At 37.5% G+C, this 13,639-nt stretch overlaps 1 protein-coding gene across 1 annotated transcript in view; it reads left to right on the forward strand.

Moving 5' to 3' along the window:
• PJA2 (praja ring finger ubiquitin ligase 2) overlaps positions 1–13,639 on the forward strand; it is a 67,861-nt gene that overhangs the window by 50,297 nt on the left and 3,925 nt on the right. Inside the window, exons 7-9 of the mRNA XM_041752131.1 lie at positions 2,133–2,244; positions 11,610–11,724; positions 12,020–12,141. Of these exons, the coding sequence (XP_041608065.1) occupies positions 2,133–2,244; positions 11,610–11,724; positions 12,020–12,141 (349 nt within the window). The remainder of the gene's footprint in view (positions 1–2,132; positions 2,245–11,609; positions 11,725–12,019; positions 12,142–13,639) is intronic.

Raw genomic sequence — 13,639 nt, forward strand, 5'->3', positions numbered from 1 at the left:
CTCAATCAAACCTCCATCTACTAGTTTTAGTATCATTAGTGATTTTTGTCTGAAACACTTGGTCTGAAACACTATTACCATGGTGATTGCTAGATGAATGATAATAGAATTTTTAAATTAGCTGTTATTTAGCAGTGACCAAATTTATGAGCATATATATTCTGCTTTGAATGCCTAGCTCTGCGTAGTCTAGAAAAGAAAAGAGAAAAAAAAAAAAAGAAAAGAAAAGAATTAGGAGATAGTTGACTCTAACCGTTTGAAGGAGTTTTCTGCAAAGGAAAAGTGGGCTTAGTTTGTATTACTTCAAAAGGCAAAACTAGAGCACTTACTTTACAGAAGTTTCCTACTTCTGATAGGGCTCTCCCACACTGGCACATACCACCCCAGAAAGCAATGTTTTTACATGGAGAAAATGATTCTGCTGTTTCTTGAATGCCTACTCTGGCGCCATCTTTGTGCCAGGCATGTGTAGATTTATTTTATAGATGAAGAAACAGTAACAGTTAAATAAATTTTTCACATTGTTTATGACTCAGTTAAATGTAGAGTTCAATCGCTATTTCACTGACTCTGGGGCTCTTCCTCTTTGCACTATATCTCACTGCCGGGTGAAGGAGTTCTGGTGTTGCAAGGGAGATCGGAGTCACTGATTTGTAGTTTAAATTCTAATTTTAAGTGCTCGCTTTGGCAGCACATATACTAAATTCTAATTTTAAAGTCTGTGATTGCGTGAGAATGTTTCTTTGAACCTGTGATGTCTGCTAATTTTTAGATGCTACTAAGCTTTAATCTTCATAAGAATACTTTTGTATTTCTTGGCAATAGATCTGTAATTTTGATGGCACAGAAGTTGACATCAAAATTATTTTGAGCTAGCTAGTGTAACTGGATGTTCCTGACTGTATTCAGCTTCTCTTGGGGACATGGACATCAATAGACGTTTGCCTTTAGGTGGACAAAATAAGTTCAGTTTTGGAGATAGTGGATTTGAGGTGGTGGGAATTAATTGGGCTCATGTGCCCCCCAGAAAACTAAAAATGTAGGTCAACAGCTGAAGAGGGTTTGGAATTAGGTGAAGGGTTAGAAATTCACCTACAGTGGGCAGCCCGGTGGCTCAGTGATTTACCGCCGCCTTTAACCCAGGGCCTGATCCTAGAGACCTGGGATCGAGTCCCACGTTGGGCTCCCTGCATAGAGCCTGCTTCTCCCTCTGCCTGTGTCTCTGCCTCTCTCTCTGTGTGTCTCTCATGAATAAATAAATAAAATCTTAAAAAAAAAAAAAGAAATCAACCTATAGAAAGGATAAGTGAGACACTGGACTTGAATGTAGTTTTGGGGAGCCAAGATTAGAAAGAAGAGGACTGAGGACATACTTAGAATTCCTGGATTTTGAAATATGTGGTATTTCCAAGACTAGAGGAAAGTAGGAATCTATGTCTAGGGATAGAGGAAGGAGATTAGGACCAGAATAAAACAGATTTTCTTCAAGGAGACTACAGTCCTTTAGGGGAAAAAAAAGAAAAAAAAAGGTAATAAAAATGAGCATTTAAGAGCTAAATCTTTTTCAATCTGAATAATGATGGAGGAGGCCTACTTCTAACTTAGAAGAATAAAAGAGATTAAAGAGAAACACTTGAGAAAATTAAATATTTTTTAAGGCCAAGTAATTAAGTAGGACAAGGTGAGAAGAAAAAGAGGCTTTGACACTAATGATAGACTTAAAATAAATGCATCAGTTATCTTTACCATGTTCTCATGTAAGTTTAGGTTGGCAACTCAAACGAACAGAAGGGGAAATATATAGGAAAGAATTAGAAGGGAAGAAGTACTACCTTTATCCCAGGCCTAAGCAGTCCCCAAAGTTAGAACCAGAAATGTAGGATTTTCCTACAAACTTGTGTCATGAGTGTGGTATCCTAACTCCTTGTGCTTAGTATTTCACTTCCCTGCTGGTTCTTCCTGCCCCTCACCGCATAAGACTTATATGAAAATATTTTATTTATTTTAAAATATATTAAAATATTTACCATTAAAATATTTAATATTTTCTGCTTATAGTATGTTTATTGGGATGCTAATATATCTTCATAAAGATTTCCCAAATCATGGCTTTTTTTTTTTTTCTTTTCCAGCCTATTTGATGGCTTTGCAGATGGATTAGGAGTTGCTGAAGCGATTTCTTATGTGGATCCTCAGTTCCTCACCTACATGGCACTAGAAGAACGCTTAGCCCAAGCTATGGAGGTATTTTAGTGACTGGCTCTGATGCCCATATATAAGTTGGTGGGATGCAGAATTATAAACATTAAAGGGTTTCTATTAAAAAGTGAATAATTTTTCATCAGTAACATTTATTGAATAGTGATTGCCACTAATACATGTATATAAATTACTATGGACATTCTGCTAATTTGCTAAAATTTGCAGTATTTCCAACTGCAGATTGGAAAATGTTTCGCTTACATTTAGAAAATACACTTTTCCTTTATTGAATTATCTGAGTTTGTGGTTCTGATTGTCTATATAAATACACAGGTGTATTTGAGAAATGGAATTGAAGATCTCTAAGGATATGTTACAAATCATTTCTCTTTTTTTGTCCTCATGACTTCTAAATACTGCCTTGCTGCTTAATGAAGTTAAAATTTTTACTCCCATTACCTCCATACACATACATACTTAAATAAGTGTGGCACATAATTTTGTCTTGCTTTCTTTTCCTTATTTGGCTAAAACACAAATACTCATAATTGTATTTGCCTAAGGTCAGAAGCCCAAGCTTTTCACATTTAGGAACTTCCAGTGCACTAGTGCATTTTATTATTAGAAGTCTTTTCTTTAAGTTAATATTTCCAAAGTAGAAAAATAATATGAATGAGTCAAAAGTGAGAGAACAAAAATGAATGAGAGAACTTTCAGGGACATTATAACAGCATTTTATCTTGAAATTTTCTGAGGTTAGAAAGTCTAGAGTCATAAATTAGACAGTAGACCGTGTCTATCTACATATACATACATGACTTTTTTGCATGTGTATAACCTTGCATGTAGATCATTGATCAGTTATGCTTTGTTTGGTGTGTCTTTTTTTTTTTTTTTAAAGTAACCATACCAAGAATACTATGTACTAGAAGAGTCGGAAAAATCATTGTAAGACAATATACTTAGGACTTTTCCCAGATTATTTCTTGCCCTACTAAATTCTGACACATAAAATAATGGTACAGAGTGATAACTTGTATCTGAAATATATAAAGATAACTTCCTTGTTAGTAAATTTTAAGTGACCACAGTGGAATATATCCATTCTTGAGTCTGGTTTCACATTGCTTAAACAGTTTTTTCCATTATTATTATGCTGATAGTTTATTATCTCCTACAGTATAGAGATATGTTTAAAAAGAAATTTTGAGGGACACCTGTGGATGCTCTGTGGTTGAGCGTCTGTCTCCTTTTGACTCCGGGTGCGATCCTGGGGTCCTAGGATCAAGTCCCACATCTGTCTCCCCTGAAGGAGCCTCCTTCTCCCTCTGTGTCTCTGCCTCTCTCTCTGTCTCATGAATAAATAAATAAAATCTTTTTAAAAAAGAAAAAAAAGAAATTTTGAGAAAAAGTTTTATTATTTGTTACCAGTAGGAAACGTGACATTTGATTGGCATCTTGAAAGAAGCAGCAGAAAGATTGGTCAGGTGGGTAGGGGTCATACTGTGTAAAGGCACGAGCTGAGCAGGCAAAGACAGAGTCAAGGAAGAAGTTCGTACACCCAGGGAACGTACAGTCCCCACGTTGTCGGCTGCTGCTCTTAGGGAACCCAGTGACCTGGCGCTTTTCATTCTGACCTATCATCTGTCCTTCTGCTTCTGGCAAATGGTGTTAGGTGTCTCCCTTTGCTGTAGTTTAACAGCTTGCTCAGACTTAGTGTTCTACTGTATTTTATTTGAATTCAGTTGACAATCTATACAGTTCGATTTTCTTATCACTCTAGAAATTTTTATTTTTCTATGTCTAATATTCAGTTAATCATTTTGAAAATGAAGCTGAAATAATTTAGTAATTTAATTTATAATTTATGATTTTTCCTTTTAAATTTAACAGTGTTCTTCAAATGAAAAAAAGGAACTAATACACTGAGTGCTTTTATTTTTTTCTCAAATAGCCTGATCTCTCTTCAGCACTGGTTGTTTTCATTTCTATTATTTTCCTAATACCAGACTGATCTGTTTTTCTAGATAGAGGTTTTTGATGAAAATATTGACAAACATTTGGCTCATATCTTGTCTCAAATTTGAGTGAACAGGATGAAATATTTAAGATCTTTAACTGTTTGATACAATGATGTTAAAGCTTTTAACTCTGAATAAGTTTTGGGAAAAAAAAATTTCCCTTTGCACATTTATGTTGACTCCTAAAATCTTTTAGCAAAATCCTAAGCCATATTGTTGACCATATCATTTCCCTTTGCAACAAAAACATGTTCAAGAATTTAAATATAGAACAATTGGTTTAGACTGGGTTAAAATTGTTTGTAGCATCTGACTGTGATCAAGAACAAACTTATAAATGTTGATAAGTATTTAAACATAAAGTAAAATTTTCCCCGCAGTGTATCTCTTAATGAGATAGATGGAGATTTTTTCCTTCCTTACTACTTTTATGAGTGAATTTTATTTATTCTTAAAATGAGATGTAGTTCAACATCAGTTTTGTTTCTCATCTTTATGAATGTAAGCTTGAGAAACCTTGTTCACATAATAAAGTGATGGGGATGGAAGGAGTTTATCATAGCAATGTCACTTAGTTTTTCTGAGGTATTTGCCAAAATTACATCAACTTGACAGATTGTTTAGATCCTCCAGTCCTTTTTTGAAAGCAGGTGCTGGAAGCTACCTACAAAAATATATTATTCAGTCATTCAGTTTGACCCCAGTATTTCAGATCGCTCCTTTGAATGGGTAGGAAGGATGCCTTTTTTTTTTTTTTAAGATTTTATTTATTTATTCATGAAAGACTCAGAGGCAGAGACACAGGCAGAGGGAGAAGCAGGCTCCATGCAGGAAGTCATCCCGTGTGTGACTCGATCCCGGAACTCGGGGATCACGCCTTGAGCCAAAGGCAGATATGCTCAACACTGAGCCACTCAGGCGTCCCAGAAGTATGCTTTTATTTATAAAGGAAAGGTTAGTATAAAAAGGAATATGGGAACAGAGAACCAGCATGATACTTTGATGACAGGTACATTCTTAGGCAGATAAGTTTGAGGAAAGGTTACAAAAGAAAGAAAGCTAATTGAATTGAAATTGAGTCACTCAAGACTCTTCATGCCCATGGACCTCTGGAAAGTCTGTACACACTTAGCACCTCATATACACTGAGTAATCAGCCTTAGGAAAGTAGTATATGAAGTAAGAGCATGCACTTTTAAGTTAGATTGATTGATTTAGGCTTTGTGACCTTGCATTGTTCACTTAACCACCTTAAGTTTCAGGTCCTTATCTACAAAATAGAAATAGTACCATATACCTTATGGCTTATTGTGAAATTATGTTAAAGCACTTAGCAGAATAGCTGGTATAGTGGTAAGCTGTCAGTAAGTGGCTATATTGAAAGATTTATTCAAATCAGCAAACAGGTGGTAATCATCTAGAAAACCTGGATTCAGTGATCATTCAAAATCAGTATTAAATCATTTGTTACAAATTTTCATTCTTTAAAAAAAAATTGGATTTTTTTCTTTAAAAACTAAACTTTGTGCTTGCTCACAAAGGATTATGCTCCTTTAAACCTAAACATATTCCAGTTGTGCTGTTTAGTCTATATGTTGTCTTTCTGACATGTGGACTGACTGATGAAAATATCTAGCCTGAAGTATAGATAGATTTTTGTATTTTTATAGATTTTCATAGCAGTCGTTTCAAAGTGGGCTTTCTTACTCGTTGCTTATAAGTGACTCAAATCACCTTAAGTATTTGTCAGTACCAAGCTAATAAATTATTTTTACATACGTGAAATTCCAGGTATGTATTAGCACTGCAAGTGTGCAGATAATTATCGGAAAGAAATAATGAACTTACTGAGACAATCATGTATCAGAGCCTAAGTATCCTACTAAAAATGGTACTTACTCTAGATAATAGCTCTCTTTCTTTTTTTTTTTTTTTTAATTTATGGCAGTAGTACAGATGAATTCTTGCAGTCTGTCTACATAGGGAATGGGAAGAGATTCATGATTATAGTTATGTGAGAAAGAAGGGACAAGTGATAGGCTGTTACACCTTCCATTTTCTATTTTCCTGATGGGAAAGTTTAATATAAAGAATTATTAACTGTAATAGCGGATTAGGGTAACAAGAACTTAGAATAAGGAATAAAGATATTTCTGAAGAATATAGAAAAAGCACTTAGAAGGAATGGTCACCACATGTTGGGCTAAGATCCCATAAAGGATCCCACTCCACCCCAGGGCTGGGATCCACACTTTAATGGAGATGGCACAAATGTGGCTCACTGAATGGCAGAGAAGTCAGTATAGAGCTGCACTGGCAAAACTGACTGGAAATTGTCCCTGGGGTGCTGCTTTGGAAAGCTATTTATAGGGAGATGTCTAACTGGAAGCACTCTTCGACAGAACTGCCCAAGGTGGGTGCTGGCGAAGCTCCTGGCCGCGTGCATTTCAAGAGCTAGATGCTGGAGGGAATCATGCATGCCATGGAAGCCTGTCTGAGTCCAGCAGGCACGCTGGGATTAGAAGCAAAACCCCTTTCCTTCTGCATGTCTCTTCAGCATCTTCTGTGAACAGAGCTTAATTAACATTGTGACAGCAATCAGAGGAAAATACTTAAATAGCCCAAATCACAGAGCTGACAAAAATAGTGAATTTGGATTTGAGGAGCAGTAAATGATAACTGGGGAATGGTCCAGTTAGATCCCATATACACCTTTCTCACACATCTGAACTCCCAAGAGCTGTGCAACTGTATTTCCACGTGACGAAATATAGCTATTCTTAAAATGAAGAAGTTTTCACTCTTTCTCAAGAATCAACAGATGAACAGACTCCCAAGGGTCATTATATCCAACGCTAAATATTAACTACTCCACAAATTCAGTCACACTGAATATCCTCTTATATGAAGATTAACTTGTAAAATTAACTGCTGTATGAAATAAAAATGGGAAGGAGATAGAGAAAGAAAATGGTTAGCAGATACAAACAGATAGAAAACATGCAAAGCCTAATAGTCCTTTTTGTTAAAATCAGTAACCCATTCCATATTTTCTCTGCCTTATGCAAGAATCTCAGCTGGGTAGGATTCTTTACTTAGTGGAGTGACCCAAATTTACATTCCTGAAGATACGTGTTCTCAATCATCCTGCCCCCTTTTTCTGGATGTTGTCATTCTCTGATATCTCACTGGTGGGCACAGAAGTAATAAGAGATTTACACTCCAAGTGAGATTATCACAGGATATTCAAGTTGAGGAAGTCTGGTCTGCAGAGGGCACGCTACTTCTACTGGAGAAAGGGGGCTCTGAGTGACTTGGGAATTCAAAATAGTCTCTTTCCTCTTCAGTCCAACGAGATGTTCCCATTTTAAGCATCAGAATCCTGATTTAACCAGTCATACAACTTTTGAGAAAGTTGACAAGACAGAACTAAACCCTCATTTTAATTCAGCTGTTCATACAATTAAATTGTGTTTGAGGGATCCCTGGGTGGCGCAGCGGTTTGGCGCCTGCCTTTGGCCCAGGGCGCGATCCTGGAGACCCGGGATCGAGTCCCACGTCGGGCTCCCGGTGCATGGAGCCTGCTTCTCCCTCTGCCTATGTCTCTGCCTCACTCTCGCTCTCTGTGTGTGACTATCATAAATAAATAAAAAAATTTTTTTAAAAATGTGTTGATTTTAAGAAGTAAGATGTTTGTTCTAGGGCTATCATGGAAACTCTGTGGTTCTTACCACTCTCTGTGGTTCTGAGAGTTAATGGACCCGAGTTTGTCGTTTGCTCTTTGGAGGTCAGCCAGGGGACTCTTCAAGAACCCCGCCCCACATTAGTTTTTATAGTTGGCATTATGACCATAGAGTCAAGTGTAACAAATACCTGGGCTCCCAAGACACATGTCCTAGTCGGCACTTCATTTCAGTGCACCGCAGTGGTAGCTGGATTGTGGTTAATATGATTATTTGTAATCAGGCTTTGGATTGATAATATTCCATTCCGTTGGCCAGGAGCAGGGATAGCAGATTTAAAGAATAACCTTAGGACTGAGGTAGAGCACACACACTCCACCCCCACCTCCACCCAGGGCTGAGATCCAGACTGTTGGGGAGGACACAGCCATGGCTCTCAGAGAAGTGTTTGTGCTACTCTGCTGGCAGAATTTGCTGGAAATCTGCCCTCTGGAGTGCTAGAGAGACTGTTTACAGGGAGGTGGCTAACTGGAAGCACACTGCTGTAAAGCCACCCAAGATAGGTGCCAGGGGAAACTGCTGGCTACCTGCTACTGCGTCTGTCAGACACTGGAGAAATGGCATGTGTTTCTGTAGCCGGGCACTGGAGGAGCCATCTGTGATGCAGAAGCCCATGGTCGGGCAGGGGCCTGCCCAGCGAGCCCACCAGGACTAGGAGGCAGAGTCCTTCTGTGACGGCTCTCCAGAGCCCTCTACCGACAAAACCTAAGGTCATGCTAGCCAGCAAGGGAAAAAATAGTCAAAACGCCCAGATCTATGAAAGGTGAATGTGGAGCTAAGAGTCAGCTCTTCATTTTCTGGCACATTATTTTTCTTTTTGCAGTCTCTGCAAATTCAGAGTCTAATTGGTATTCCATATTATTAACTATATTTACTAACTCGTGTGATGAACCTTTTTGCTTCCTCCTGTTTTAGTTCTGACTTTGCTTAGGCCTTGGCCCTATCCTCTTTTGTAAGTCATCTCAAATCCTTTTTGGAAAGACATAATTCATTGTGAGATTATCCAGGCTAAATCTTGAAGAGTGCGCAAAGGTGATGCCCGCCATCCAGGAGAGCACAGTGTTAACATTCAGGACGAATCTTCCTGGTCTGCAGGGGGGCCCGTTAGCATTTTATTGTGGGGACGTACACACAGTGTGAAATTTACCCTTGTAGCCATTAGTCAGCATCAAGTACATCGGAAACAATTCCCTCTTCTCCTCTGTGCCCTCCTTTTCCCAGCCCACAGCAACCACTAATCTGCTTTGCATCTCTGAGTTTTACTACGTTAGGTACCTCATTTAAGTGGAGTCGTACTATATTTTTCCTTCTGTGACTAGTTCAGGAGTGTATTGTTTAGTTTTCACATGTTGGCAAATGTTCCAATCTCCTATTATTGATTTTTTTGTTTCTTGCCATTTTGGTCAGAAAGAGAGTTGGTATGATTTCAGTCTTCTTAAATAGGCTAAGACTTGTTTTGGAACCTGTCGTATGATCTGTCCTAGAGAATGTTTTGTGTGCACTTGAGAAGAATGTGTAGTCTGCTGCTGTCATGTGAAATGTTCTGTATATCTCTTAGATCTATTTTATCTAAAGCGTAGGTCAAGTCTAATGTTTTCTTTCTTTTTCTATCTGGAGGATCCATCCTTTAAAGTGAGGTATTAGGGGCAGCCTGGGTGACTCAGCAGTTTAGCACCACCTTCAGCTCAGGGCGTGATCCTGGGGTCCCGGGATCAAGTCCCACGTCAGGGTCCCTGTGTGGAGCCTGCTTCTCCCTCTGCCTGTGTCTCTGCCTCTTTCTCGTGTGTGTGTGTGTGTGTGTGTGTGTGTGTGTGTTTGTGTGTGTGTGTGTCTCATGAATAAATAAATAAAATCTTTAAAAAAAAATAAAGTGAGGTATTAAGAGTCCCTCCTGTTATTATATTGTTGTGTAATCTCACTTCAGATCTGCTTTCATTTGCTTCATATACCTAGGTGCCCTAATATTGGTTGCATATTTGTTTGCAATTACTATAGCCTCTTGATGAATTGACCGTTTATCATTTTAAAAATAACCTTCTTTGTCACTTATTAGCATTTGTGGTCTGCAGTCTATTTTTTCCAATACACATATAGCTACCCCTGCTCTCTTTGATTTCCATTTGCATGGAATGTCTTTTTCCATCCTTTACTTTGAGCCTGTTTGTCCTTAAAGCTGAAGTGAGTGTGTTGTAGGCAGCATATATAGTTGGGTCTTGCTTTTTCAATTCAGCCAGGCACTCTATGCCTTTTGCCTAAAAAATTTAGTCCATTTACATTTAGAGTAATTATTGAGAAGTAAGGACTTACTGGTACCATCTTAAAATTGTCTAGCTCTTTTGTAGTTCTTTTTCCTTTCTCCCTCTTTCTGCCTTCTTTTGTGACTTGATTATCTAGAGTAGTATTGTTTGATCTCCTTCTCTTTATCTTTTGTAAATCTAACATAGATTTGTCCTTTGTGGTTACCATGAGGCTTACGTAAAACATCTTAATACTCTGTGTTTTGCTGATAACTAAACTTAGATTACATACAAAAACTCTACTTTATTCCCCCTCTTATGTTTTTGATGTTATAATTTACCTCTTTTTATATTGTATATCAACAGTTTATTGTAGCTATTGTAATTACTTTTGTCATTTAACCTTTATACTCAAAGCAATTAACACATTACCACATACAGTATCATAATATTCTGATTTTGACTGTACATTTACCTTTACCAACCACAGTTTATCCATTCATCTGTGGATGGGTACTTTGGGTCTTGTGAATATAAGTCCCATCTATAATTTACTGTAGCCAAAAGGGCTAATCAAGCCACAAAAGGATTATACTGGGTGGTCATACGATCTGTTGTTCCTGTCATCCTTAGAATAGTGACTCTATATAGACACTGAGCCCCTAAATAAAGTTCATATCAGGGATCCCTGGGTGGCGCAGCGGTTTGGCGCCTGCCTTTGGCCCAGGGCGCGATCCTGGAGACCTGGGATCGAATCCCACGTCGGGCTCCCAGTGCATGGAGCCTGCTTCTCCCTCTGCCTATGTCTCTGCCTCTCTCTCTCTCTCTCTCTCTCTCTCTCCCTCTCTCTGTGACTATCATAAATAAATTAAAAAATTTTTTTAAAAATATTTTTTAAAAAAAGTTCATATCCCAGGTAACCTAGTAATAATAGTGAGCTAGTCATGTGGGTGTGCTGATTCTGTGCCAGTGGTAGATACAGCCATTCAGGAATAAATTATTTGCTTCTCTGACTTGAAGATTCATCCAGTAACCTCAGTCACGTTTTATCTTTCATGTGTTGAGCCTGTCCAAAATATTTACTTTCTTTCATGTTATTGATTCCATCCAGGAACTCATAAGTTGGAAGAGGTAGCCACTCTTCTGAAATTAAAAGTGTGATGGGCAAGTAGCTGATTATTGAGACAAGATAGATTTTTGTTCTTGTGAAAAGTAAGGTACCCTTTTCTGGTATGTTTTTTGACGTTTTGGTGTGATGGTTGTTCCTTTTGGGAGGAGGCAAAAAGGACAGGCTACTGAAGCAGAGAATAGTGGTTCATATAATTTTGGAACACACCTTTAAAAATAGTTTTCTATTACTATTTTAAAGTGTTTTCTAAAAAGGAACTGTGACTTTTCTTTTGCAGACTGCGCTGGCACATTTAGAGTCTCTTGCAGTGGATGTTGAGGTGGCCAATCCACCAGCCAGTAAGGAAAGCATTGATGGTCTTCCAGAGACCCTTGTTCTTGAAGACCACACTGGTAAGTGCAAAGTTGATCTCTAATGTCAAATGACACGTTGCATGTCTAAGTATATCAGTACACCTAAAACATAAAATACTGCTACTAGAAGCTTTCATTAGTTTTTCTATGAAACCAGATTCTGACAAACTTTCACCTAGTAGAAGACTATTTTTAATTTATTAAGTCATGGTCTAGAACAAGTGTGCCCCAAAGTCTGGTTCTCCTATCATAGGTATCATCTATGAGTTAATATATTTTCAGTTATATTAAAATTGAATGCTATGGGATTGATCAGGTGATTTCTTGTTTTCAGCAATTGGTCAAGAGCAGTGCTGTCCAATCTGTTGCAGTGAGTATATTAAGGATGATATAGCAACAGAGCTTCCCTGTCATCATTTCTTTCATAAACCTTGTGTCTCAATTTGGCTACAGAAGGTGAGTTTTATTTTTACCTCTTTTTAAATTAGTGTTTTAATAGTTGCTCCGGAAAGCTAATGATGATTATGTCTTTTAAGCATATTTTATTCAGCTACATAGTTGTAGTACTTTTTAATTAAGTGTTGAAAATTGATTACCTTTTAATGATTACAGATTAATGATATGAAACTACTTTACTGATAACAATGCTAAAAAAACAATATAGACAACACTTAATTGCTTGACATATTTAATAATTTCTGGAAATGATTAAATATCAAAAAGTCATTTTAGAATAAAGCTAATTAGATCTTTAATCATATCCCTGAAATATGTGTTTTCAAAAATACCGCAAGCAAAATAAAAGCCTTTGGTACTATTCAAAGTACTACTAATATTCTAATACAAATCAATGTCTTTGAAAATGTATATGAGAAATATGTAAAAACCTACCAGATACCTCCTGTTCCAACTGTATCTGTTCTCCTTAAATATTTACCCAATAATTTTTAACTATATTTGAATTACTTAAGAAAAAAAAGTTTTACTTAAATCTTCTCTGTGAACTCTGTTTTTACATAAAGTATATTTATAGGCAGTTAAGGTAGAAGTTTCCTAATCCCTTTGATCACCTATTTACTTATGGATATAGCTCCTTCTCTTTCTTCCAACCACTCTTTTCCTTTTCTCCTTCCTTTCTTCCTCCCCTCTCTTTCCTTCCTTTCTTTTTCTTTGCTGTTGATCCCCTTCTACAGCCACTTCATTATTGTCAGAGTTCTACTTAAGATGTGTAAAATACAATGCAGAAATGTTCACCATTCCATTATAAAATCTGGAGTTTCTGTCTTGGCTTTCAAGACCTTCTGTGATCTAGCCCCCAGCCTATCTGCTCATATTTACTTCCTTTGTACAGTTTTTTATGTTTGCTTAACTGGCGTAGTTTTCCCCCTGTACCATCAGTAAGATTAGATGGTCTAGGTAGGGTCAGCTTAAATTCCACCTTTTCTGGCCTTCATATCCCCTTTATTTAAACTCTCATGGTAGTATCTAAGCCTTAAGAAGGATCTAAATGTTCCTGCAGTGTGTCAGGTACGGCTAGATGACTCTTGTATTTTCTCATTTAATTCTCACAGTAACTCTGGGACACAGTGGGATAAAACCATTTTCCAATGATTGTTACTCATCCAAGACTACACAGCTAGTATGGGGTTGATTGGGACCACACTCATCTGACACTAAAATACGGTTGCTCGGGCCCAGTCCATATGGCAAGTGCACAATAAATGCTTGCTTAATTCTTGAATTGTAAATATTATATATGTTGTACCGCTTTGATTTATCATTGACTTGACTATCAAGGTAATAATCTCTTTGGTTTCTTTCCTGTCAAGAAAAAGCCTTTCCTCTGGGGAGAAGATCCCCAAGATACAAATCTTTATCTTTGAACAGCATGATTTCTATCAGGGCTATCTCTCGTGGGGGTGGGGGAGAGGTCGCAGGGATATATTCACAAGGG

The sequence above is a fragment of the Vulpes lagopus genome, chromosome 4 (assembly GCF_018345385.1).
Source record: "Vulpes lagopus strain Blue_001 chromosome 4, ASM1834538v1, whole genome shotgun sequence".
Lineage (NCBI taxonomy): Eukaryota > Metazoa > Chordata > Mammalia > Carnivora > Canidae > Vulpes > Vulpes lagopus.